This window comes from Equus przewalskii, chromosome 7, assembly GCF_037783145.1.
Source record: "Equus przewalskii isolate Varuska chromosome 7, EquPr2, whole genome shotgun sequence".
Lineage (NCBI taxonomy): Eukaryota > Metazoa > Chordata > Mammalia > Perissodactyla > Equidae > Equus > Equus przewalskii.
Window position 1 is genome coordinate 58,143,360 of NC_091837.1, and position 27,774 is coordinate 58,171,133.

The window sequence follows — 27,774 nt, forward strand, 5'->3', positions numbered from 1 at the left end:
CGTGGTGTGGGGGCTGCATCAGAAAGGGAGAGGAGAGAAGCAAAGTGGCCAGGCAGGAGGTGGCAATGACTGTCCTAGTGAGAGATGGGGACCTGAGTGAGGCAAAAGTAGGAGCAGATAGACTCTGTCACCTGTGTGATACAGGATCAGGGAGTGTCAGCTGGTGAATATTTTTCCTTTAAGGATGCAGTTTATGGTGGAGAGGTGTCTGATGGTCTAGGCTATTGGTCTTCGAACATTTTTGTATTGGTACACCTTTAGAAAGAAGAACAAGAGGTCTCTTCCATAAGATTCAAGAAATCAAAGGGAAATTTAAACCTAGGTTAGGAATGCTGAACAACCAACAGGGAAGCACCATATCTGATCAGGAGAAAATAAAGGGAAGGTGGAAACAGTATACTGAAGGTCTATACAGAAGAGACAAAAGGGTGACAGATTCCTTTGGAGAAGGTTTCTATGAGGAAGAACCTGTAATTCTAGAAAGTGAAGTGAAAGCTGCCCTGAAAGTGCTGGGAAGAGATAAGTCACCAGGGGCAGATAGGGTATTGACAGAATTACTTCAAGGCACAGAGATTGAATCTGTCAAAATCCTAACAAGAATATGCCAGCAAATATGAAAACAAAACAATGGTCTACAAATGGGAAACACTCAATATATATCCCAATCCCCAAGGAAGGAGATGCCAAGGAGTACAGTCACTATAGGACCATTGCTCTAATTTCCCATGCAAGTAAAGTGATGCTCAAAGTGCTGCAACAAAGGCTTTTACTTTATATGGAGCAGGAAATGTCTGATGTCTAAGCTGGATTTTGAAAAGGGAGAGGCATGTGAGATCAAATTGCGATTATTCGTTGGCTACGGGAGTACTCCAAAGAATTTTAGAAGAAGGCTAGTTTGTGCTGTATAGATGACAGTAAAGCCTTTGCCTTTGTGGATCATGAAAAGCTCTGGGCTGCTCTGAAAGAAATGGGCATGCCTCAGCACTTGATTGTCCTGATGCGTAACCTGTCTTGTGGACAAGAAGCCACTGTCGGTACAGAATATGGAGGGAAAGAATGGTTTCCTACAGGCAAAGTTGTCAGACAAGGGTGCATTTTTATCCTTCTATCTGTTTAATTTGTACAAAGAACATATCATACAAAAAGCTGGGCTAGACTCAGATGAAGGAGGAGTGAAAATTAGTGGAAGAAATATTAACAAACTGAGATATGCAGATGACACCAACTTACTGGCAGAGAGCAGCAATGACTTGAAATGACCTCTGATGAAACTGAAAGAAGAAAGTGCCCAAGCAGGACTGTGTTTGAACAACAAAAAGACAAAAATCATGACTACAGAAGAACTACACAACTTTAATGTAGACCATGAAGACATTGAAATTGTTAAACACTTTAACGATTTTGTTTTGTGTACTTGGTTCAGACATCAACTTAAATAGAGACTGCAGCCAAGAAATCAAGAGAGGACTGAGACTTGGAAGGGCAGCAATGAAAGAATTAGGAAAGATCATCAAGTGTACAGAAAGTGTCGTAAGAGACCAAGACCAAGATTATCCATACCCTCGTATTCCCCATTACTATGTACAGGTGGGAAAGCTGGACAAAAAGAAGGCTGACAGGAAAAAAACTGGTTCATGTGAAATACGGTGTTGGAGGAGAGCTCTATGGAGGCCTGGACTGGCTGAAAGATGAACAAGTGGGTTCTAGAGCAAATTAAGCCCGAGCTATCACTGGAGGCCAAAATGATAAAACTGAGGCTGTCCTGCTTCAGCATGTCATGAGAAGGCAGGATTCACCGGAAAAGACAGGAATGCTGGGAAATGTAGAAGGTAGCAGAAAAAGAGGAAGACCAAATATGAGGTGGATTGACTCCATGAAAGGAAGCCATAGACATGACTCTACAGAAGCTGAGTAAGGCTGCTGAAGACAGGACATTTTGGATATTAGTCCTTCAAAGTGTCGCCAAGCGTTGGAACCGACTTGGTGCCAAGGCACATAACAACAACCACATCTTTAGAGGACTTTTTTAAAAGTTACACTACCTCCTTGTACATTTTTACATTGTCATCTAAATTTTAAAAGATAGTTTAAATAGTTGCAAAGGATGTGATTTCCAGCATATTGTAAATATAGTAGTTTAAAATTAAAACTCGTACATTGCCGTCTTAATTCCTAGCCAGTGGAATCTCAATATCATAGTGATTTGATTCCGTGAATATTCATTAAAAACATATAAATATATGAACAAACTATCTTTTAATAGTTAGAAATTTTATTTCTTTCCTTTTCCTTCAACTTGTATTTCTCTTCCACTTCCTTGAAGAAATTGTGTTAGTGTTATATATTTTATGCTTGAAAATCTTTCCTTGATCACCCTATCATATTTATCTAAAACTGAAATTGTATATAAATTGAAATGTACAAAAAATTTTAAAGTTTACTGTGATCATAGAGGCTAAGTGTTGGGAAATTTCTTGTAGGTTGAGTTCTTATCATAATTTTTAATAGTATACAGCTGACCAAGAACAGAAGTATACTATAAATTTTGAAAAATAGTTATTAAACATAAAGAGAAAAAAATGTTGAAAATGAATCTCTTAGTGAGATGGCTAAGTTCTCTCCATTCATACCCATATCCATGAATGATGTCACCTAAGATCAGAGTAGCTGGTGCTCAGCATTGCTTCTCTTCTGAAAAACTTTGTTTAAGTCGATAAAGAGCTGAGGATGAAGGAGTCTGGTTAACTGGCTGTCACTCAAACCTTTCTTCTGAGGCACAGGGATCTAACATTAAGATGACTTTAATCATCTTCACTTGACAACGTAATTAGATTCAGCAGTTGTGTAGATGGCTAAGAGTTGGAACCCCCGTCTGACCTACAGGAGGATCATTCACCCAAGCTTTAGAGACTTTTATTTTCTCAGCAGAGACCCCAGGGTTTTGAATGGGGCTTTTGTTTTCCACCCTGGAGATTTTTAGCCCCCAGGGGCAATGTGCCCTTGGAGAGGTGTGGCCTTTCCCCTGTGAAGTGGGAGAGGGGTCTTTTGTGGAGTGGGCTGGGCTTGCACCTCCCTTCTCAGACAGAGCCATTTTAGCAAAGAAGACGTATGGAAGTAGAGGATTTGGGAAGTGATTCACTTAAAAGTATCCATTCTTCATGTGCTCCAGGGTCCACAGACAGATCACTAGACTTTGGCCCAGACAACACTTTTAATCAACTTCTTGAATAAAGGTAGTGATGGCCTGCCCAACAAACAGATGGGAAGCTGAGCAACAGGCTGTTAGCAGTTCTGGAAGCACCTGATATTTTCTTCCACTTTTTTTTTTTCCTTTCGGTAGTTTTAAAACTTGTATTATTTATTTCAAAAGTCCATGTCTCACTCTTGACCACGGGGAAAGAAAGAGCTTTTCCCTGACTAGGTTTAGAAGGTCTTCCGGGGGCTGTGCCCCTCATCAAGGCCCCTTCTCCCTGCCACCTTGGAAAAGGACTGCCTGACTCCACCCCGCCACCCCATCTCTTCGCTTCTAAATGTCGCCTCCAGGTCTTCTTTGCTGGAACAATTTCACTTAAACATTTTATGTTATTTATTTTTCAGATTATTAACAGAGTATTCTAGGAGCTCATTTTCTTTGTTTTTGAGAGGTTCAAGCCATGCTTAGAACATTTTTATTATTCCCAGGGCACTATTTTTTTCCTTTATAGAAAAGTCTCTACCTTTTAAAAAGGCAGGTCAGTGGAAGCACGATTCATTTGCACTCTAAGGACACAACTCCTCTTTTAAATACTCCATCATTTTTAGATCAGTCTCCTGGTACAACAGCCGCCCTTTCTCTGGTGAATGAGGCCCAGTATTTGCTGATAAACAGGTCCAGTGTTTTAGAACTTCACCAGCGATTAAACACCAGGTAAGATCCCTTTACTATTTGCTGTTTACCTTGGGAATAGCAGACAGAGTAACCACTTGCCCCTGGGAGTGAGCCTGGTACCTACTTGGGGAGAAAAGATCCCAGGTCATGGAGTCAGACCCCTTATTGAGACTGAGGCCCAGAGAAGTCAAAGTCCTATAGGCCAGTTCTCATTAGTAGTTTTGAGGGTTCTCTTATCTTCCAATTATCCTTCTTGATGCGGTCAAGATGCTTAGTGGAGAGCCCCAACTATCATTTTTTATTAATCCTTTTCTTAACATTTGCTTTAACTGAATTGCCACCAGTTTCATTGCCCACCCTCCCACTGTCCACTAGGAGCCTTGCCCTACTTCCACGCTCATTTTGAGTGAAAATAAGAGTGGTTATGAAAGCTTTTTAAGTTGTCATTGTAGATATGATTTGTTCATTTCGTCAGGCAGAACCAGCACCCTGCCTGCTCCCTCCCTCCTAATGCTTTCCCAACAGCACTGACAGTGTTAGAAGGTCAGCTCCAGAAAGCATCTTGGTTGGTTCAACTCCCCTCGTTATTCTTTAGAGGAAATTGAAGTCCCTAGGTAATCAAACAATTAAGGCCAAAAGAAATAAAATCACCGAGCTGTCATCTGAGAGCCATGACCAGGTGTTCATTCCTAGTCCACAGGCCAGGGAGGGGTGTCACATGCCTGTCAGCACTGTGAGCCAGGGATTCTGTGACTGTCATGTGCCACATGGTCATGTGCATACATGTACATGCCCACAAACACATACAAATAGAGCTTAATAAAAACGACAAAGACAGACCATTGGTGGTAATTCCTGTTTATAGTCATTGGCAAAAACACAATGGCGTTCTCTGGCCGTGACCCAGCCTGCCCTCCTTAGGAACAGAAATGTGACACAGCTGCATGGTCCTTGAGTGTTCACTGAGTTTTCCCTGCACTGAGTGGTCCTCCCCCTCAGGTATCCAGAGCCCTGGAGAGAGCAAGTCTGTGGGTTTCTGGGATTCTTGGTGTGAAAGGATAGGAGATAGAGACAGGCTTGCTGCAACCCTGCTTCCTACTAGGAGGGGAGCACATTTCCCACCAGCTGGTTTAGGGCAGGGCTGACAAGCAGCGGGTAGGTGGCGCAGGTGGTCAAAGGTAAGAGGAAAAGCTTGTGGCTAGTACAGGGCAAGGGTCCCTGGGGGCCCTGGTTGGTGCCTCTCTGTGTTCTATTTTCGATGGATGCTAATTTGATGGATGCTATCATGCACATGCTGACCACAATAGCTTCTGGACATGAAATGTTCTCTTTTACAAAGCACAAAGGGAGGGTTTCTAACCTGGAGGGTAAATCCAGAATTGAAGGATTTTAGGGCTGGAAAATGCTAACCCTGTCATTGCAGATGAGAAACTGCATCCTCAGAGGTCATGGGAGTTGCTCATAGTGGCAAAGCTAGACTTAGTTGTCCTGGTCCTGGCTTTTCACATACCATTCACTGTTTGGAAGGGGATTGGGATATAGCTGTGGGACCCCTCATCCTCCCCGAGAGCCTTCAGTTCTGTCTGCAGGGCAAATTCCAGTCATGCTCAAGGATTTCCATCCAAACTTAAAAAAATTTTTTTTGAAATACAACAAAGTACAAAAATTGTAAGTACGTAGCTCAATGAGGTTTTACAGATAAATATACCCATCTAACCACCATCCAGATCAAGTAGAAAGCATCTCCAGGACCCCAGAAACCTTCCTTGTACTCCCTATTCATCAACCCCACTGAAGGTCACCACTGTTCTGACTTCTTTCACTATAGACACTCTCACCTGTTCTTGAATTCAATCTAATGGGACCATATGGTATGCTCTTTCCTTGGAGAAGTTTTCAGATGCTTTTTCAGTGCAATTCCTCTGGGGGGTTGGGGGGGTGCATGGAGGTGCAGAGAACCATTTTACAGGACTTCATGGTATAAACAAAAATTCTAAGCAAGGATTACAAAAATAGCATATGCTGGTTAAAACTGCAAACAGGATGGAAGTTAGGAAATAAATATGAAAACCTCCCATATATACTCTGTGTTGCTTTATCATATTCTAAAATCCAAAATGAGTGTGAGCTCTTGGTGCTTTTTAGGTCCTTGGTAATTAAGCTTGTTGACACTCTTTAAATGCCTTGTCCTGACTCACCTTGTAGAATTGGTGTTTTCTCAGAAATTCATGCACCTGACCCCGTTCACTTGGTTTCTGAAGTCCTTCATCTCTTCAGCGAAGATCTGCTCACCCTTTGCATTCCCTCTTGTGGACTCTCTGTGGACATGGGCCCATATCCCAGGAGAGACCATTGAGGTCTATTTAACAGATGGGTGTCTCTTGGCCTTTCACTCATAGGAAAAGATTATTCTGATCATCCAGGCCCAAGGCCAGCGTACAATTGATGAAGTCAGGCAAGAGTGATAGAGATGTTGAATTATTATAACAATGCAAGTATCCACCCCTCCCCCACTTTCCCCTTTTTTGGTATGTCTTAAACAGTGATGAGAACAGAAAGGTGGAATTATTCCCAATGAAAGACCTCATCTCACGTTTCCGTGCCAATATTATTACCAATGGAACAAGGGCTTTTGAAGAAGAGAAATGGGATGAGATTTCAATTGGTTCCTTGCGTTTCCAGGTGAGTTCTGGGAAGTTCTGTTATCCTTCCTCAACAGTTGCCAATGGCGACTGACCTCCATCCTAGGCCAAGATGGTGGCAGGTGGGAATCCCTCCCTGTCTTTGACTCTTACCTACAAAACCTCAGCAGGAGGGTGTGTGACATCTACATTCTGGGATGCCCCTTGGAATGATCCATCCCTTATTCCCCACGAGGGTGGCAGCAGTCATTTTCATGTGAGGAAGGAAGAATGTACCCTGTACAAGTGATCGAGGGTTCCGCGCTGCCTCCACCTTGTCACTAGTTAAACTTATCTAAGTTTAAACCCTGTTTTCTTGAAATGCTTGTGTCTATGAGAACTTCATCCTCCCGAAACTTGTTGGACTTTTCTGCTGTCTGGAGCTCATGGAGGAGGACCCAGATGCCCACCGGTCCCTCAGTGTCCCTGGCTGCTCCACCTCCTCCCATGCTCTGGCTTCTGGCCTCACTGGCAGCTGGGGAGGAGCTTGCAGTCAGGGGCAAAGCCATGGGATGCCCTCTCTCACCAAGCTTTGGGTCCCTAAACTTGTGCTGTGATCTTCAAAGATGTTAGAAAGTTTTAAGTTAAAATCCCTGGGGTGGCTAAGGCCCCCTGAGACCTGACTCTGCTGGCCTCTCTGACCTCTCCAATCTCTCCGAGCTCATCACTCCTCCCCCTCTGCCTGTCATACAGACCTGATGTCCATTCCCTAAACAAGCCAAGCTTCCTTCCTCAGTGCCTTTGCCCTTGCTGTCCCTTCTGCCTGGCTCATTCTCCCTGCAGCTACTCTAGGGTCTCAGCTCAGATGTCACATCCTTGGGCAGGATGTCCTGACCCACCATACAGTCATGCTCGGCACAGCATGACTTATTCCTTCAGTAGAGACAAGGGTGGGGACCAAGTCTGTTTTGTTCCCTGCTGTACCTCTGGGGCCTAGCACAGTCCCGGCCCAGAGTCAGTGCTCAATATTTGTTGATGGAATAAGTGGACAGGAAAGATAAGGAATAGCTAGAGACAGAAGGATTGGTCATCTGCACAGAAGGGGCGCAATTCTTCAGGGGTGAATGAAACTACTTTAATAATAGTAGTCTCATCAGCCAGGTGTATAAATGGACTGTAGTAAGCCTACCTCATGTCCATGCACTCAAAAGCAATACCTCTCTGACATCCAGAAAAGCAGTCAACAATAATTTAAATCTTTACTGAGGAATTTCAGAGGTCTGGGGTTGGGAGGGGAGATAAATTGCGTGGCACAAAAAATGTCCCAAAGATCTTTTTATCCATTTAACTCCCAAACTTCCTCTTATCCTGGCAGCTACTCCCTCTTGAAAAAACACTCTCTTCTCTCTCTGACATTCTCTCCCACAGACCTCTTTCTGGCACCAGCCTTGCTGGTGTTGCCGCTCATCCCTCCATCCAGATTTACTCTTCCCCATTTTCTATCAGCGTGTCTCTGCTGAGTCTTACAAACACCTGCTCTTATGTATCCTGCCTGATATGGAATAGGCACTAAATATATGTTTTTTGATAGATGGAGAGAGTGAGGGAGAAACAAAGGATGAAAAGAAGGAAGAGAAAATAGAAGTAGTACAAGACTAGTGCCACTGCCAGAAACTTACCTGGCGACAGTAGCACTGTCCCTCTCCAGGAACCTGAGCATGCAAATATGAGGAAGACTCTTTAAGGAACCTTTCTGAGATGGTTTGCTTTTGTTAGGTCATGGTTCTTAATAAATAGCAATTGATAAAAGTTAAAATATATATACCCTTTGACCCAATAATTTCACATATAGAAATCTGTCCCATAAAAAATAGTCGTACAGGGGGCTGTCCCGGTCGCGCAGCGGTTAAGTTCGCACCTTCCCCTTCAGCGGCCCGGGGTTCGCCAGTTCGGATCCCAGGTGCGGACATGGCACCGCTCATCAAGCCATGCTGTAGCAGGCATCCCACATATAAAGTAGAGGAAGATGGGCACAGATGTTAGCTCAGGGCTGATCTTCCTCAAAAAAAAAAAAAGTCATACAAATATGCAAGGATAAGTTGCTTATTGCAATACTTTTATAAATATGAAAAAATTGGAAAACATCCTAAATATCCATAAAAGGGAGGTTGGTTAAATAAATTATGCTATATCAATACAATGTAGTCCTGTGCAGGCATATAAAGAGTATAAGCTATAGTTAATTAGTTGATTCTGTGCCTTTCAAAAAGTAAATGCTTAAAAGATGTTTGTTGATGATAATACTCAGTGCTGAAGCTGTTGCAATGAAAAAAAGATTTGGGGCTGGCCCCGTGGCTGAGTGGTTCAGTTCGCACATTTCGCTTTGGCGGCCCAGAGTTTCGCCAGTTCAGATGCTGGGTGCGGACCTAGCACCCGTCATCAAGACATGCTGAGGCGGCGTCCCACATAGCTCAACTAGAAGGACCCACAACTAGAATATCCAACTATGTACTGGGGGGTTTTGGGGAGAAGAAGAAGAAGAAAAAGAAAAAAGATTTAGCACATCTGTTTTGGAAAGGAATTTTTCATTGCGTATCATCAAGTCATAAAAACTTTAATTCCTCTTGGCTTTATAATCTCAATTTTGAAGGTTGATCCTAAAATAAAAAAAATTTCAAACAGGAAAGAGAGTTATGTGAATTAAGACCTTTATTGCAAAATTGCTGATATAAAGTAAAATAAATTATAAATGATATAAATTATCGATATAATAGTTTCTAAAGAATTAGTAAGTACTTATATAGCTTTCAAGGAGAACAACTAAATGCAACAACCCACAGGGATGCAAGGCCATCGTGGAAGTTGCAGAACCTGAGGATGAGGTAGTCTCTGTGTACAGACTGGGGAGATGTCCAACATGTATTGTGGAGTAATTAAATCAAGACAGAAACCCAGTAGCCTCTCTGATCTCAGCGAGTGTGTTTCACAGGTGCACATACAGGTGTATGCAGCTACGTGCCAGAGTCTAGAATGGTCTGTAGCCACAGGAGCAGCACTTGCCTCCGAGGATGGAGAGGGCAACTATTACCGAGTGGTTTCTCTTTTAATTCTTAAAGCTCCTGTATCATTTGAGTTATTTTTCAATGAACAAGTATCTAGTAAACAAGTTTTTAAAATAACAGTTGAAAAGAGAACCATAAAAAAAGCTTAGAAATTACAGTGTTTTAAGAAAATTGTTTTCTTTGTATTGGTCTTTGAAGAGTGTCTGAAAAATGTCCTCCCTTCTGCCAGCTTGGGAAACTGTTTTGAGAGAGGCTTTTCACCACAGTGACAGGATTTTTACTTAAGGGGTTGTCTGTCAGGTGGCAGCTAGGGCCTGGGTCCGGGGCTGGTGGGTGCTGCTGTGCTTGGCGCATCCCTTCTGCGGGACCTAGCTCTGTGGCATCTGAGGGAGCCCAGCCCAGGAATCACAATGTTCTAGGCAGAGAAGGTAGAGGGTGCCATACACTGAGAGCCACACTGGCTCCTTGAGGGCACAGCATTCTGGTCTTGAGGAAGCCTGGTTCCGTCTTAGGGATCTTTGTATATAATAATGATAGTTTCCACTTTGGGGTCTGATGGAGCGCTAGGTCTGGGTTTGGCATCCCAGAAATAGTATCTGGAATCCTCATCAAATCCAGCTAAGGAGCTGGATGAGGAGATGAGGCCTGGAGAGGTCACTGGTCTGCCGAGCATCACCAGGCGAGTACTGGACTCCAGCTGCTTATGAGGCCTAGGAGCTGACTTTGGTACCACAGTGAGGTGATATTTCCACTGGTTCAATGCCCACCAGCCAGAATGTGAGAGATAGGAACAGGCCAAGACATACCTAGATTTTGCTGAGTGTTCCTAATTTCGGTGCATACTTTGTATTTGCCCATGAATGAGCAGAGGAGACAATGGTTATGAGAAAATCACATACCTTTGCGCCTTTTTTATGTGTGCAATAAAAGCATCTCGTCCCTGCTGAGCTACACACTTGCATTTTCTATGGTAACATTTATGGGGGATTTTATCATTATAAAAGCAATTCATGCTCATGGCAGACCATCCAGAATAGAAGTTCTGCCGTACATTATGACCCCTTTTGAGAAGGTGTCAACTGTGTTTTTATGTAGCGTGTGTGTGTGTGTATACACCTGCACACATACACATATATAAGAATACATATATAACTTTTTTCCTTTTCCTGCTTATTTAAATTATAAAAATAAATATTTCCCATTTTATTTAAAGCCGCTAATAGATTAATTTTAATATCCGTACATTATATACCACATAGCTGTAGCATAGTTTGCTTAACCATTCTTCTCTACTATTTGATGTTTAAGATGCTACCAGATTTTCCCCATTGTAAAGAATGTGAGCAGTATCCTTGTACCTAAATCTGTGTTTATACTTCTGATTCTTTTCTTGAGTTAAGTTCCTAGCAGTGAAATTGTTGGGTCAAAGGACATGCTCACACTAAAGTTCTTTCTGATGACTTTCTAACAGTGGCTCAGCACTGGGTCAGTGGCTTTTTACCTTCTCCCACTCTGTCCTCCAATGAGTCCTTTTCTTCCTGGGAGGATCCCCACCATTCCCTGCTAACCATCTGAGGTTCACAACTACTCTTTTCTTTCTCTACAAAGCCCGCAAGCAGTAGCCTTTCAGCTGATAAACAAATATGGATGATTCCCCAGCATCATGAAGTGCCACTTTCTGGCTCCTTGTGGTCATTAGAACATGGAGCATGTCTGTGTAAGTCTGAAACTGGCTGGGGGACAGCCGTTTACAGCCAATCCTCCTGGATCCAGATTCTCCCCTGCAGAGTGGGAGAGTCTAGTCACTTTCATGGCAGTGCTATCTTTTCTCTTCTCTCTTCCAAGGTTTCGGGGCCTTGTCACAGATGCCAGATGGTCTGCATTGACCAGCACACTGGGCAACGAAACCAAGATGTTTTCCAAAAGCTTTCTGAGACTCGAGAGAGAAAGGTAAGCATGATTGCAAAATACAACACACAGTTTTAAGATCCTCGTGCATTATCTACCCCAGAACTATATCCCTAATAGTGCTGCGTAATTTTTAGAAGTGGGGGATATTCTAAGGCTGATGGGCTACCATTAAGGTTCCTACCTTGTCTTTGGCACCATCTTACTTTTCCTTTCCATCCATTTCCTCATTCTTTTTTTTAACATGTCTTTTTGCTCTCAAGTCTTGATAAAGAGATATGAAGTGTAATTAAGAAATAAGTAAATAAGTAAAGTAATTCTGTCTCAGTCGTTATTTTCTTTGGCACAGAGATCTCATGAATTGTAAAACGCCTCATGGTGAACAGAGTAGCTGCATAGAAAGAGTCTGTAAATTTCACTATACTGAGCCTATCGATCATCTGGAGGGGTAAAATGACTAAATGTTGTTGTTGTGGATTCCAGATTATGAAAGCTAAACTTCTAACAGATTGATTCTTCAGGAAGATTTATTTCCGGTCTCACATTTTCTGTTAGGGCTTTTTGTTTGCAGAGAATTCTCGGAAGCCAAGTAAGCAGTCAGGATGCATGGAGCGATTCTTGAAAATTAACAAAATAATAACGAAATAATGCAAATAAGTAATCTCATCCCAATAATAAACTGGCAGGTTAACTTATGGTAAAATGGTCTTCACTATTTCCTGCATTTCTCCAAAATCAGTGTTTTGTTTCACAGTATTTGGTTGACACAGTCTTCCTACAGATCCGGGATAGATAGGGTCTCCAGAGGTGTTACACTTAAGTGTTTCACCAAAGTGTCTGTCTGCTCAGCTGAGGCAGGCGTGCCAACTGGGGTGTGGGGACCTTGAAGCAGCCCATGCAGGTTGCCAGGAGAGGGGATGGGTGGGCACAAATAGTATGGTGTGTGGAAGTAGTATTTCTCAGCATCACTATAAATCTTGAGTGTACAAATCCTTTTTAAAATTTTGGAATAATTTTAGATTTACAAATAAATTGCAAAGATAGTACAAGGAGTTCTTTTCTACTCTTCACTCACCTGTCTACAAATCTTAAGGAATAAATTTGGCTCCAGCCCCTAGCCTGGGGCCTGGAACATAGGGGGTGTCCAACTGATGTTATCACGGGAACGAACAGATCTGGGAGCACGTCACATACTCCAAAGGGTTCTTAATGGCTCACTTGCATTCATGGCAAACTTGAGTAGACTTATGCAACTCTTCATTTTGGACCTTCCATCTTTATTCTGGAGAATTTGGAGCACTTAACCTATCTCACACCTTCTCAAGAAAATGCAGGATTTTGCTGTTATTTTCACAAAATGGCTTTTACGTCAGGGAACAGAGCAGAAATCAGCCTGGCAGTGGGTGGAGGCCAAGAGCAGGAAGAAAGCGCTCCTGCGGGAAGCTCAGGGTATACAGGAAGGAGAAAAAAGGATGGGTCCAGCGATAAAGAGGGTGGGTTGACTGTCGGGAAAGGACACCTTAGAATGAGAATCTTTGGTGTCTGAAGTTGGGATTCTCCTTGTTTCCCACTACATTCTACTAAGTGATACATGGGACTTATCAAGTCCCAGTACATGTCTTTAAAGATATGACTTATTTTAGTTGAACTTTATTATTTACAAAATTATTTTAACTGCTAAAGTAATCTAGCTTGTTGTTGTTGCTGTTTGTTCACAGGTGAACTTTGGGGTGTACCTGATGCACACATCTTTGGATTTATCTTCTCCACGTTTCCTGTCTGTAGGATCTCAGGTGCTCCCTGTGTTGAAAGAAAATGCAGAATGCCACCATTTACCTTCTTCCAAGGAACATCAGGATGTTATCTCCTAAATTTTTTTTAAGCATAATTAAAATTTCTCTTTTAAACTACTTATTAAGGTTGGCATGTGTGTGGTTCAGTAGAACTCGGTCTTTTGAACAAGAAGAGTTTTTTTTCCTCTTGGAGGTAGAGGGTGCTTTTGTCCACTTCCTTCTGCTGTCACCTCCTCACTGTCCACATTTGCACTAGCCCTGCTCAGGAGAGCAGTTCCACGGCCTCTGTTCTTTCCAGGAGGCAAATTCAGCACGAGTGCTCTCCCCATGCCTAGCAAGGCTCCCATGTGTTTGAAGTAGGATAGTTTTAATTAGAGGAGATTTTTAATGGAGCTCGCTGAGAATATTGAATCTTCTCTATTTTTCCATTTTCCCACGATGTTATTTTAGAAAGAATCTTTAGGCTTTCTTCAACCCCTTTGTACCAAGGAAGGTCACCTGTGCCCAGTGATCATGAGGGAATGAGAATGTGCCCCTTACCCCTCATGTACATGGAGGAGGTGGGTTTATGCTCAGGGACCCATAGTGTGACTTTTGGCCACGTTCCTTGGCAGAGGTTCAAGCAGGATATTTACATGTTGAGCTAAGGCATGGGCCAGCAACCCCCTTCCTCTTGCTTCCTATCCCTGCCCACCATTCCTCTCCCCCTTTGAGTTGACCACTGAAGATTGCTTGTGAGCCTGAAGTTACACTCAGGGATGGTGGTGTTATGTGAGCAGTTGTGCTCCCCTCCACAAGCCCATTGGACAATGTTGGCTCATCCACCCAAGAGCCTCCAAATCCCAGTCAAATGAGGAACTAGGGAGGTGTAGAGATCCCATCTGTACTACCCCTGACCAGTGCTCCTACAGCCTCCAGCTGAAAATGTCCAGTGATGGAAAGCTCACTCTCTAATGAAGTTACCCGTCCCATTGAGTTACTTAAAAGTTCCTCTCTGTACTGAGCTTGTGTCCACCCCCATGACTTCCAGCCATGGGTCTTGCCTTGTTATCTGGAGTGATGCAGAGCGGGCGCCTACCTTCCCGCATCCACTCTGCCTGAGTCCTTCTGAAGCATGGAGTCCACGTGTGAAACCCAGGTCCTTGGCCAGGCCTTCCGTACCTTCCACCTGCGTTGTTCATTTATCCAATCACTTCTCTTCCCCAAACTCCTGCCCACCACTGCCCACAGCATCTTCCTGAAGCCAGTGTCACCGCTTCTCTCCGCTGCTCAGTTGTTTAGCGCATCAGGTTCGGGCTTCTCTGCCTGATCTATTCAGAGCCCTTGGGATTAGGAGCTGATTTGTTTCATTATCTTATTTGTGGGACTTTGTGTTGGTCCCAGCACTATGTGGGATCTGAAAGCTGAGGGCTGCCTCCGTTCTCAAGGGTTGTTGAGATGGAACCTTGTGCTCGCACTCTCATTTGGTATGCAGAATTAAGCATAAGAAGTGGCCCTGACTCAGTGGTTCCTGAGGTCAGTGAAAGAGGGGGCAAACAAGTTTAGGTGGGGCAGTTTATTATTTCCAACTGTTTAGTAAAAATTCAGCCTCTTCCAGGACCCAGCACTACCATATTGTGTATATGGCCCTTGTTCAGACCAGTTTCATACAGGAGGAAACCGTTGCCAGAGGGCACGCTGCAGCATTTTCCAAGAACTTGCATCCCATCAAATATGATGGGAGCCAAGTAAGAAAACATGTTCTACAAACATGATCACCTCTGTCATCAACATATTTTCCAGTACAAAGGACAACTCATTTTGTTCTTGTCCACAGCCATGTCACTTTTTGGAGTTGATAATTTTGGGACTGATTTCAGACATTTTAATGCAAATCCTCTCCCTTATGGCACAATTACTTAATTACTTATCATTATTGATTTAACATCTATTTGTCTCCACCAGACTACAAGCTCCATGAGAATAGGGGCTGTGCCTATTTGGCACACCTGTGTATCACTGGGGTTGGTGGATAAGAGGTTCATTGACTGACTTTATTCAATCTGGCCCTGTTTCTATAATTAATTAATTGATTGATTTTAAGTGTAAATGTCTGTAGGGTCTAATTTCAATATTTCCTATATGAGGTTTTACCCAAAAATGTTATTTTGTATATTCTGTGGAGTTTCATACTCGGACTTCTTGGGCACTTATGATCCTGTGTCCCTTCCTTGGTTCCCACCTCCTCAAGTTCATCCTTCTGTGCTTTTAACAGAATATGACAATCGAGGGCAATGTCATGTCCCTTCAATTTAATTCTAACACCAAATCTCAGAAAGTCAAAAAATGGGTTTTTTTACTTGTCCTGAGTATAGGCAACATCAACATGTCTTTCTGGGTGTTCCCTTCATGGTCCTTGTAGCCGGGGGAGATGTTCTCTTCCATGTGCTTTGGAGTGACTCCTTTGAGGAACGTGGTGGTGCTGACATCTTCCCATCGAGCCTCAACCTCATCCCCCCCGTCAGCCTTGTGGGGTGGGGAAGGTCAGGCAGTGATTCTTTCCTCCTATTGAAAGGGGTCCATTAATTTGCTTTTCATTTAATTTGTCCCCAACAGGTTCCAGGGCTACAGAAATGAAAGAAACAAACAACACATTCAAGAATCTCACCGTAGAGACAACACCAAGAGGGGAAAGACAGACCAGTAAATAGTCAGATGTGATATGGAATGTTTCAAAAATATGCTACACTCTGAGGCATGCATTTCTTGTTTGGGGTTTACTTAAAGTGTCCAGGAGATGTCCTTTGGTGAGAAGATTCTAGAGCAGTCAAAAGTACACTCAGATATTCCTGGATATTAGTCCCTGATATGATAGTTAGAATTCTAGGCCGAGATAGATGACCTGCATTCCAGGTCATGCCAGCTCAAACTCATTTAGAACCTGGTCCTCCATACACATTCCATATTTGGTCTTACCTATGCAAAAATAGAATAGAGTGTTTATAACAATATTTTTAATAGCCAAAGTTAGAAAGGACCTTAATGTCCATTAACAGGTGAATGGATAAAAGGTGGTGGTGAAAATGAAGGGATTAGAACACAGTGTTGAGAGAATGAAGCAACTTTCAGAATATGGGCTGTAAGATTGCAGACTAAAAGATGAAAAAAATCAAGCTAAACACTACTATACATTGCTTTAGGGATGCATACAAATGTAGTAAAAGTATAAAGAAATGGGTGCAATGATAAATTACACATTTTAGGGGGTGAGGAACTAGAAATAGAGGGTAGACAGGGGTTTTGACTCTATTGGGAATGTTTTATTCCTTAAACTATAGGATAGTAGGTACACCGTGTTCGTTGTATTATTATTTATATCTTTTCAAATAAATACTTAATGATAGTTTTTTTTAAAGTTTCTGGGAAAATTCCTCTTGATAACTTTTCCTTGCTCAAGGAGCATGACATTGAACAAGAGAAAGTGCCCAGCCCCAGATGGCCTGAGGTGCCACCCCTGCCCCTGCAACAAAGCCAAAGGCAGGCTGATGAGAGCAGGAACCTGCACTTAGGCTAACAGATCTGCTATGTTGGTAGCAGTTGTCTGGAACTTACGAATAGAATTTTGAAAAAAGATTTTATTTTATTGTAGTAAGAACAGTTAACATGATATCTACCCTCTTAACAAAGTAAGTGTACATTATTGTTGCCTGCAGGTGCAGTGTTGTACAGCAGGTCTCTAGAGCTTATTCATCCTGCTCCACCGAAACTTTATGCCCTTGATTAGTAACTTCCCATTTCCCCCTTCCCCCAGCTCCTGGCAACCACCATTCTACTCTTTGAGTCTATGGATTTGACTATTTTAGAAACCTCATGTAAGTGGAATCATATAGTATTTGCCTTTCTGTGATTGGCTTATTTCACTTAACATAAATGACCTCAAGTTTCCTCCATGCTGTCGCAGGTTGCAGAATTTCCTTCTTTTTTTAAGGTTGAATAGTATTCTATTATATGTATATACCACATTTTCTTTATCCATTCATCTGTCAATGAACATTTAGGTTGTTTCCACATTTTGTCTATTTTGCATAATGCTGCAATGAACATGAGAGTGCTAATATCTCTTTGAGATTCTGATTTCAATTCTTTTGGATAAGTACCCAGAAGTGGGATTGCTGGATCATATGGTAGTTCTATTTTTAATTTTTAAAGGAGCCTCCATACTGTTTTCCATAGCTGCTCCATCATTTTACATTCCTACCAGGAATGTGCACTTGTCTATTGTTTTTTTTTATGATAGCAGTTTGAGATGATGTCTCATTGTGGTTTTGATTTGCATTTCCCTGATGATTAGTGACAATGAGCATTTTTTCATATACTTGTTGGCCATTTATATGTCTTATTTGGAGAAATGCCTATTCAAGTACTTATCTCCTTTTTTAATTGCTTTATTAATTTATTTTCCTTTGCTATTGGGTCCTATGAGTTCCTTATATATTTTGGAGATTAACCCATTATCAAATATATGGTTTGCACATATTTTCCCCCATTCTGTAGATTGTTTTTTCACTCTTTTGATTGTTCCCTTTGCTGTGCAGAAGCTTTGTATTTTGATGTTGTCTCACAAGTTTATTTTTGTTTCTGTTGCCTGTGCTTTTGATGTCATATCCATGAAATTGTTGCTAAGACCAATTCATGAATCTTTCCCCTTATGGTTCATGCTAGAAGTCTTGCAGTTTCAGGTCTTATGTTTAAATCTTTAATAAATTTTGAGTTGATTTTTTATATTGTGCAAGATCAGGGTCCAATATTATTCTTTCACATTTGGGTATCCAATTTTCCCAGCATCACTTGTTGAAGAGACTGTCCTTTCCCTATTGTGTATTCTTGGCACCCTTACTGAAGATCAGTTAACTGTACATTCTGTGCTCTCTATTCTGTTGCATTGGCCCATATGTCTGTCTTTATGCCAGTACCATACTGTTTTGATTACTGTAGCTTTGGAATATATTTTGAAATCAGAAAATGTGATGCCTCCAGGTTTGTTCTTCTTTCTCAGAATTGATAAGTCTATTTGTGGTCTTCTATGGTTCCATGTGAATTGTAGAACTGTTTTTTCTATTTCTGTAAAAAATGCCATTGGGATGTGATAGGGATTGCTTTGAATCTGTAGATCTCTTTGAGTAGTTGGATATCTTAACAATATTAATTTCAATCCATGAACATGGGATGTCTTTCCATTTGTTTGTGTTTTCTTTAATTTCTTTCATCACTGTTTTGTAGTTTTCAGTTTACAAGTCTTTCACCTCATTAGTTAAGATTATTCCTAAGTATTTTATTCTTTTTTGCGGCTATTGTGAATGGAATTGTTTTCCTAATTTCCTTTTCAGATAGTTCATTTTTTGTGTATAGAAACACAACTAATTTTTGTATGTTGACTTTGTATCATGCAACTTTACTAAATTTGTCTATTAGTTCTAACAGACTTTTAATGGAATTTTTAAGGTTTTCTATATATAAGATCATTTCATCTGCAAACAGGGGTAATTTTACACCATCCTTTTTGATTTGGATGCCTTCTATATTTTTTTCTTGCCTAATTGTTCTAGCTAAGACTTCCAGTACTATGCTGAATAGAAGTGGCAAGAGTGGGCATCCTAGCCTTGCTCCTGAACTTAGAGGAAAAGCTTTAGTTTTTCACCATGGAGCATGATTTTAGCTGTGGGCTTTTCATATATGGCCTTTATTATGTTGAGGTACTTCTAGTCCTAGTTTGTGGAGAGTTTTTTTTTTTTTTTTTTTTTGAGGAAGATTAGCCCTGAGCTAACATCTGTGCCCATCTTCCTCTACTTTATATGTGGGCTGCCTGCCACAGCATGGCTTGAGCAGTGGTGCGTAGGCCCATGCTGGGATCCGAACCAGTGAACTCCAGGCTGCCAAAGCAGAGCGTGCTCTTTAACTGCTGCGCCACCGGGCCAGCCCCTGTGGAGAGTTTTTATCATGAAAGTGTGTTGAATTTTGTCAAATGCTTTTTTCTGCATCTGTTTAAATGATCATGTGATTTTTATCCTTTATTCTGTTAATGTATTATGTTAATTGATTTCTGTATGTTGAACCATCTTTGGGATAAATCCCACTTGGTCATGTGTGTGATCCTTTTAATGTGCTGTTGGATCAATTTTGCTAGTATTTTGTTGAGGGTTCTGCATCTATATTCATTAGGGATATTGGCCTGTAGTTTTCTTTTCTTGCAGTGTCTTTGTCTAGCTTGGCTAAGAGTAATGCTGGCATCATAAAACGAGTTTGGAAGTGTTTCCTGTTCTTCATTTTTGGGGAACAGTTTGAGAAGGATTGGCTTTAATTCTTTAAATGTTTTTTGAAATTCACCAGTGAAGCCATCTGGTCCTGGGCTTTCCTCTGGTGGGAGGTTTTTTTGATTACTGATTTAATCTCCATCCTTGTTATAGGTCTTTTCAGACTATTTCTTCATGATTTAGTCTTGGTAGTTTGCATGTTTGTAGGAATTTATCTGTTTCTTCTAGGTTATCCAGTGTTGGAGTATAGTTGTTCATAGTAGTCTCTTACGATCCTTTTCATCTCTGTTCTGTCAGTTGTAATGTCTCTTCTTTCATTTCTAATTTTATTTATGAGTTCTCTCTTTTGTCTTAGTTAGTCTAGCTAAGGGTTTGTCAATTTTGTTTATCCTTTCACAGAAACCCAACACTTAGTTTCATTGATTTCTTCTGTTTTTCTACTTTCTATTTCACTTATTTCTGCTCTAATCTGTTATTTCCTTCCTTTCTGCTAACTTTGAGCTTAGTTTATTCTTCTTTTTCTAGTTCCTTGAGGTGTACAGCTAGGAAAATCATATTGTTTATTAAACAAGTTGCTTTGCTTTTGATATGAGTAAAATTTAAAAAAAAATAAGCATCATTCATGATCTGTGGTGGCTACTGTGTGCCTCCCTTTGCACCAGATAGTGATCATGAAAAAAGGAAAAGCCACGGTTCCTGCATTCAGTGAACTGGGTTCGTTTCAGACAATCACCAGATGATGGGGTCCAGGAGGAGGGGCACATCTAGTGAGGAGGTCTGCCTAGTGGGGAGGCAGGGAAAGCCCTACAAAGATGGTCAGAGCAGTGACAGAAAGCTGTGCCAGCTGAAGTTGCCATGTCCACTCCCACCCACAAACATCTCTGGCCTTCAGGACCTTTGGCCAGAGAAGAGATGAAAAGACAATTTTGGAACATTCCCCAAACTTCCAGCTGTGGTGACAGAAGTTAAGCAAGGCTGGCTTTAGTGAGTGGCATTTGCTCTTCTGAGTCACCTTGACCTGATCGAAAGAAGGCTTTGGGACTGACTATGCCCCATCTGTCTCAGCTTTCCTTTATCCAGGAGGGAGGCAGTGAGGAGAGCACCGGTTGCAAGGATCCAGTAGATCCAGAAATCCACTGCTGGAACTGAACACTGGCTGGCATGTGAGGAGTGTTCTCATGCAAAGGGCCTGCTGGGGACCCCGGCAATGGGTGAAGCCTTCACCAGGCAGGCAGTGTTCCGAGCACCCAGTATCTCTGAGAAAGGGTGCGGCTTTTCTCGCTGCAGGGAGAGTTCAGGGCACACCTGGGAGCAGAAGGAAAGGTGGGATCCAGCCGGCAGGCTTTTTCCAATTCTCCTCTTTTGCGCTGAGAAAACTAACTTCTATGTATCTCACCTTGCAAATCCCCAAATTAAAATCATGGCAAACCTTATCCTGTATGAGCAAGTTGTGGAACATCTCTGAAATGTTCAATTTTCAGAGATGTTCGATGTTCAAATGTTCACTCTCCGCCTTATCTGAAACGTGCGGAAACCACAATGCTTACCTCATAAAATTGTTTGAGAATTTAACCAGTCATTTTGTGTTTAGCAACCGCGCTGCAAAACAATTATGCCTGAGAAAGCCGCGTCTGCCATCTGGTGGCAGCATTAGGTAAGTGCAGATTTTGTTCCTCCAAGAGGCTGAAAACTAGTTCAGATGGGGTCAGTGAGTACTAAACTGAAGGATGGCACGCAGTAGGGCTCTTCTGGCTCTCTGCCTGCCTTCCTTGAAGGACCAGCTCTGAGAGGCTTTTCATTACTGATGTTGGAGTTATTATTGTCATTATTATTTTTTGTGGGGAAGATTGGCCCTGAGCTAATATCTGTTGCCAATCTTCTTTTTGCTTGAGGAAGATTGTCTCTGAGCTAACATCTGTGCCAATCTTCCTCTATTTTATGTGGGATGCCACCACAGCGTGGCTTGACGAGCAGTGCTAACTCTGCGCCCAGGATCTGAACCTGCGAACCCTGGGGCACTGAAGCAGAGTGCACAAACTTGACCACTACACCACCGGGCTGGCCCCCTGAATTATTTCTTGATCAGATTAACTTTAAAGATTTTATTTTCCCTTTTTATCCTCAAAGCCCCCTAGTACATAGTTGTATATTTTTAGTTGTGGGTCTTTCCAGTTGTGGCATGTGGGATGCCGCCTCAGCATGGCTTGATGAGCGGTGCCATGTCGGTGCCCAGGATCCAAACCAGCGAAACCCTGGGCCGCTGAAGATGAGCGTGCAAACTTAATCACTTGGCCATGGGCTGGCCCCAAGATTAATTTTAAATCTGTATTGCATCAACCGCTCTTTTGAGGTTCCCTGTTTTTGTTAAGATTCTATTTAAAGATCCTGCTTTGAATTGGCTGTTTCGCCAGGTTCTCTCTCTCATTCTCTCTCTCTCTCAAGACTTAATAAATAGTATCTGGTCTCAGCAGCAGATACAGGTTTTGTGGGCCTGAAGCTTGTACAATTTTAAAGTCATCTTTAAGGAAAACAACGCAAAATAATAATTAGGTACAAAAATGAGCGTTTCCTTTGAGAAAAGGAAGGGCTCTGGGAGCGGTCTGCTTAAGCGAGAGGCCCTGATCTTAAGCTTTGTTACTTTCCCAGCAAATCCACCTTTGCCTGGTTTTCTCGATACCCTCCAGGCGCAACTCAGCACCACTCAGCCTCTCAAAGGTTACTTTGTTCCTGCTTTTTGGAGCTCACAGAATAAACCACATTTTGTTCACTTTCTAAAAGAAACAGCTGCAGGAAGACCTGTCCTTGTCTTTTCTCTCCCACCTGTGGGTGGAATGGTTTCGTCATCACTCTGAGATAGTGACTCACCCTGGACACTGCTCGCTCTGGCTGGGACTGAGACCTGAGGATTTCCTTTCCACATCGGTGTTGGAGATCCCTGTTGCAGGAAGCATGTTGCTATAGACTGAATGTTCGTGTCATGTGTTGAAACTTAATCCCCAGTGTGATGGTACTGGGGGATGGGGACGTGGGAGGTGACTAGGTCATGAGGGTGGAGCCCTCATGAATGGAATTAGTACCCTTATAAAAGATGTCCCAGAGAGCTCCTGTGCCCCTTCTGCCATGTGAGGACACACCCAGCAGACGGCTGTGAGGCAGGAAGTGGGCCCTCACTAGTTACCAAATCTGCTGGCACCTTGATCTTCAACTTCCCAGCCTCCAGAACTATAAGAAATAAATTTCTATTGTTTATAAGCTACCCAGTCTATGGTATTTTTTTTATAGCAGCCCAAATATACTGAAATACATATGTAGTTATCAGAAAGTATTACTCTCTCATTTTGTTTTGGTGCACAAGGAAATATATGTCATGTTTATCCACAGTTTGGTAAAATATAGGGTTTTTGTGTATATGTGTGTGTGTGTGTGTGTGTGAGGAAGATTGGCCCTGAGCTAACATCTGTGCCAATCCTCCTCCATCTCGTATGTGGCACACCACCACAGCCTGGCTTGATGAGTGGTGTGTGGGCCTGTGCCCGGGATCCAAACCCGCAAACCCCTGGCTGCTGAAGTGGAGTGTGTGAACTTAACTACTACACCACTGGGCCGGCCACTAGGGGTCTTTCTTAAACTAACTTTTTAAGCAGAAAAGATGAAGTTACTTTATGAAAAAAGATTGAAAATTGGACCCTTAAGACCCTTCTCCTGCCATCCAATTGCTTTCTGGTGGCTGAAATCAATGCACACTATTTTTGTATTAGTGTTTTACGCTAAACATTTGGTTTACTTCAACATGGCGTTCATAAATATGTTAAATATATGCATAGTTGCATTTATGTATTATGAAGAATGAAAATATGCCCCATTAATAGACATTTAAGTTTCCAGTTTTTAATTTTATAAGTAAGACTGCAGTAAACTTTGTTTCTGAACATGGCTATTTATATATTTACTTATTCATTTACTTTTGCTTCTGCTTAATTATTTCCTAGGAATGTGAGTGGGATTCTAGGACAATTGTTAAGAAGATATTGTTGGGTATGGTCATAATTTTTCCAGTAGAAATGTACCAGTGTAAAACTGTAGTGTTTAAACAGCATTCAGGCCCTGCCTTTTCAGGTTCCCTGGGCTTGGGCTCCTAGGTATATTATCAGGAAAATATACTCCATTTCTTCTTTGATGTAGCCACATGTATTTACGGCAACTTGTTAGTTCCAAGGAGGCAGCACATAGTCTGAACAAAATGAGCCAGAGTGGCTTCAGGGTATAGACAAGGCAGGATTGTGCCTGGCAATGGGAAGCGGGGAGGGTAAGGGAAACTCTGCAAGTGAATGGAGTGACCCCACCCTTTCCCCACCCAGTTCTAGTGGGGCTAGGAGGAGAGGGGCAGGAAGGACATGGGCTCACTCCCAACATCTGTGGGGCGGAGGGTGAAAGTTCAAGTGGAAGCTCATGTGCCATATGGCTAAATATTTAAAATTCATAAACAAAATTTTAAGTAAAATATGTTTTATCTTCCTGGTTTGACAAATGTACCTTCATAACACCTTGGAAGGAATTCTGACTCCTTGGCATTCTGCACAGGAAAGGGATGGCATGAGGAGAGCTGGCCCAGCCCCTGGTTGTCAGCCATGACCTACACCCTGGCTATTCCCACCCACGAGCCACGAATCCCTATGCATGGACACCTAGGCCTGTCTATCCCCACTGCAGACAGCCACTCCTTAGCTTCTTCTCAGGCCTAGGGGTGCCGCTGGCTCCACCCTTAGGAGGATCATCCAGGGAAGAGACACACATGGGCCCTGGAAACATGTTCAGAGTCATTTGGGCAGAGGTTACTATGGTCCCAGGTGCCTGGAGAACAATCTAGAGAAAGTAGCTTGGGTTCCAGGTGGGCACGACCTCTTGGTCCTATGGTCCTTGGTCCTATGGAAGAAAAAACCCTTCAAAGAACACAGAAACAGTGCAAAGAAATGAAGAAAACTTAAAGCAAAGATGATTAATAATATCAGGGAAATCCTGGAAACAAGAATAAGATAGTTAAAAAGGAAAATCAGAGAAGAAGAAAGAGTTCTTGAAAATTAAAAATGTGAATGCTGAAATAAAAAATTCAGGAAAAGAGAAGGAACATATAGTTGAGGAAATCTCTCAGAAAGTAGAATAAAATAATCAAAGAGATTAACACAATGGAAAAGTTAAGAAAATTGGAGAATCTGTTTAGTAGTCCAACATCCAAATAATAGCAGTTCCGGAAAGAGTCAGCAGAGAAAGCTCTGGAGAAGAAATTATCAAAGACATAATATAAGAATATTCCCAGAAATCAAAGAACGGGATCTCTAGGTCAAAAATACCAATGGAGTGTCAACATGACAAATGAAAAAGAATTCCCACCAGGGCACCTCATCATGAAATTTCAGTCTATTGGGAATAATGAGAAGTTTCCAAAACCTCTCACAGAGAGAGAAAAGAAAAATTTATATATGCAAAGTAGATAATCACCATACCACAGATCCTCTCAATGGCAACAATGAAGCAATGCCTCAAACTGCTGAGTGAAAATCGTTTTCAGCCTACAAATATATATCACGTGTGTTAGATTGTAAGCGATTCCTCATATCTGGGTACTCATGTCTCTTTGCAATGTGATTTTGTTTCTCCTTCCATCAAGGAATAGAATCTATTTCAGCCCCCTCCTTGAATCTAGGCTGGCTTTGACTTATTTTGACCAAAAAAAAAGGTGGAAAAAGTGACACAGCGTATATTCTGAGCCCATGGCTCAAGAGACCCTCCAAGCTTTTGCTCTTAAACTGTCAGAATGCCACCCTTACACTGCCAATGAGAAGTCAGGTCTACCTTATCGGATGAGAAGCCACATGGAGGAGAGATGAGCCACCCCCACTGAAGCTCCTGAGACCAAGCAGCTGACAGCCAGCATATGTTACCAGACATGGGTGGAGCCCATTTTAGTCTAACCTGCCCCAGTCAAGCTTCCAGAAGGCTCCAGCTATGTGAGTGACCCCATGGGTCCAGCTCAAATTGCTCGCCCATAGAATTGAGAGCAAATAAAATGGTGGTTGTTTTAAGCTACTACATTTTGGGTTAGTTTGTTACGCAAGAGAGATTAAATAAAACAGAAGTTGGTGCCAAGAAGTGGAGTGCTGCCGTAGCAAAGACCTAAAGCGTGTGGTATTGGTTTTGGAACTGGGCAGGGGGCAGAGGCTGAAAGGTGCTGAGGGAACTGCTATTTAAATGTACATGCATGTGAGGTCTTTCAAGGGCACAGATACAACTCCTCTGATCCAGAGACCTGTGACTTAAATAGATAAGTTTTCTGCTGCTTAAACAGCTAGTATACAATGGTGAGACTGGGACAGAATAACTTCAACATACACTTTCATTCAAAAATACAGAGACTGGGGAGCAGTCACTGATCTGCAGCCAATTCTGAACTCCAGCCAAGCACATGTTGCCAGTTCCTCCTACTCTGGGAAAGAAGTGCCTAGTTCTACTTCTTGCGATGGTTCTTAATATTCTGTTCTCCATGGCTCTTAGGTCCACCCTCTGATAGATCAATGGCTCCATGTTTGCAGTGAGTAGCTTTCTTCCCCCCACCCCCCCCCCCGCCCCCGCCCCCGCCCAGGAAGATTAGCTCTGAGCTAACTGCTGCCAATCCTCTTTTCGCTGAGGAAAACTGGCCCTGAGCTAACATCCATGCCCATCTTCCTCTGCTTTATATGTGGGCCGCCTACCACAGCATCGCGTGCCAAGTGGTTGCCATGTCCGCACCTGGGATCCGAACCAGCGAACCCCAGGCCACCGAAGCGTAACACGCGCACTTAACTGCTGTGCCACCGGGCCAGCCCCATGACTAGCTTTCTTAGTCTGCTTCTTACCCATTGCAGGTTGGAGTTCCAGAAGTCTCTTGTATCTGTCTATCTATCTATCTATCTATCTATCTATCTATCTATCTATTGTGGTAACGTTGGTTTATAGCATTGTTTAAATTTCGGTGTACATCATTTCGTTTCAATTTCTGTATAGATTATATCATGTTCACCACCCCAAAGACTAATTACAATCCATCACCATACACATGTGCTTAATCAGCCCTTTCACCTCCTCCCTCCTCCCTTCCCCTCTGGTAACCAACAATCCAGTCTCTGTCTCTATGTGTTTGTTTGTCGTTGTTTTTATCTTCTTATGAGTGAGATCATATGGTATTTGACTTTCTCCCTCTGACTTATTTCACTCACCATAATACCCCCAAGGTCCATCGATGTTGTCACAAATGGCCAGATTTCATTCTTTTTTATGGCTGAGTAGTATTCCATTGTGTATAAATACCACATCTTCTTTATCCATCTGTCCCTTGATGGGCACCTAGGTTGCTTCCAAGTCTTGGCTATTGTGAATAATGCTGCAATGAACATAGGGGTGCATGTATCATTATGCATTTGTGTTTTCACATTCATTGGATGAATACCCAGCAGTGTAATAGCTGGATCGTATGGTAGTTCTAGTCTTAATTTTTTGAGGATTCTCCATACTGTTTTCCAAGTGGCTGCACCAGTTTGCACTCCCACCAGCAGTGTATGTGAGTTCCTTTTTTTCCACATCTTCTTCAACGCTTACTATTTCCTGTCTTGTTAATTATAGCCATTCTGATGGGCATGAGGTGATGTCTCATTGTAGTTTTGATTTGCATTTACCTGATAATTATTGATGTTGAACATCCTTTCATGTGCCTGTTGGCCATCTGTATATCTTCTTTGGGGAAATGTCTGTTCAGATCATCACAATTGGGCTGTTAGTTTTTTTTGTTGTTGAGATGTATGAATTCTTTGTATATTTTGGATATTAACCCCTTACCAGATATATGGTTTGCAAATATTTTCTCCCAATTGTTAGGTTGTCTTTTCGTCTTGATGGTTTCCTTTGCTGTGCAGAAGCTTTTTAGTTTGATGTAGTCCCATTTGTTTATTTTTTCTATTGTTTCCCTTGCCCGGTCAGACATGGTACTTGAAAATATGCTGCTAAGACCAATGTCAAAGAGTGTACTGCCTATCTTTTATTTTATTTTTTTATTTTTTTTATTGAGTTATGGATAGGTTACAATCTTGTGAAATTTCTATTGTACATTAATGTTTGTCAGTCATGTTGTAGGTGCACCACCTCACCCTTTGTGCCCACCCCCCACCCCACCTTTCCCCTGGTATCCACTAAACTGTTCTTGGT

General features: G+C 42.2%; 1 protein-coding gene across 2 annotated transcripts in view; it reads left to right on the top strand.

The window, feature by feature from the left end:
* MOCOS (molybdenum cofactor sulfurase) overlaps positions 1-13,369 on the top strand; it is a 51,895-nt gene extending 38,526 nt beyond the window's left edge. For both annotated transcript variants that reach the window (XM_070629936.1, XM_070629937.1), the window contains 4 exons: positions 3,802-3,907; positions 6,412-6,550; positions 11,397-11,501; positions 13,178-13,369. In XM_070629936.1, the coding sequence (XP_070486037.1) occupies positions 3,802-3,907; positions 6,412-6,550; positions 11,397-11,501; positions 13,178-13,330 (503 nt within the window). In that variant the 3' untranslated portion in view covers positions 13,331-13,369. The remainder of the gene's footprint in view (positions 1-3,801; positions 3,908-6,411; positions 6,551-11,396; positions 11,502-13,177) is intronic.
* Positions 13,370-27,774: the final 14,405 nt, after the last annotated feature.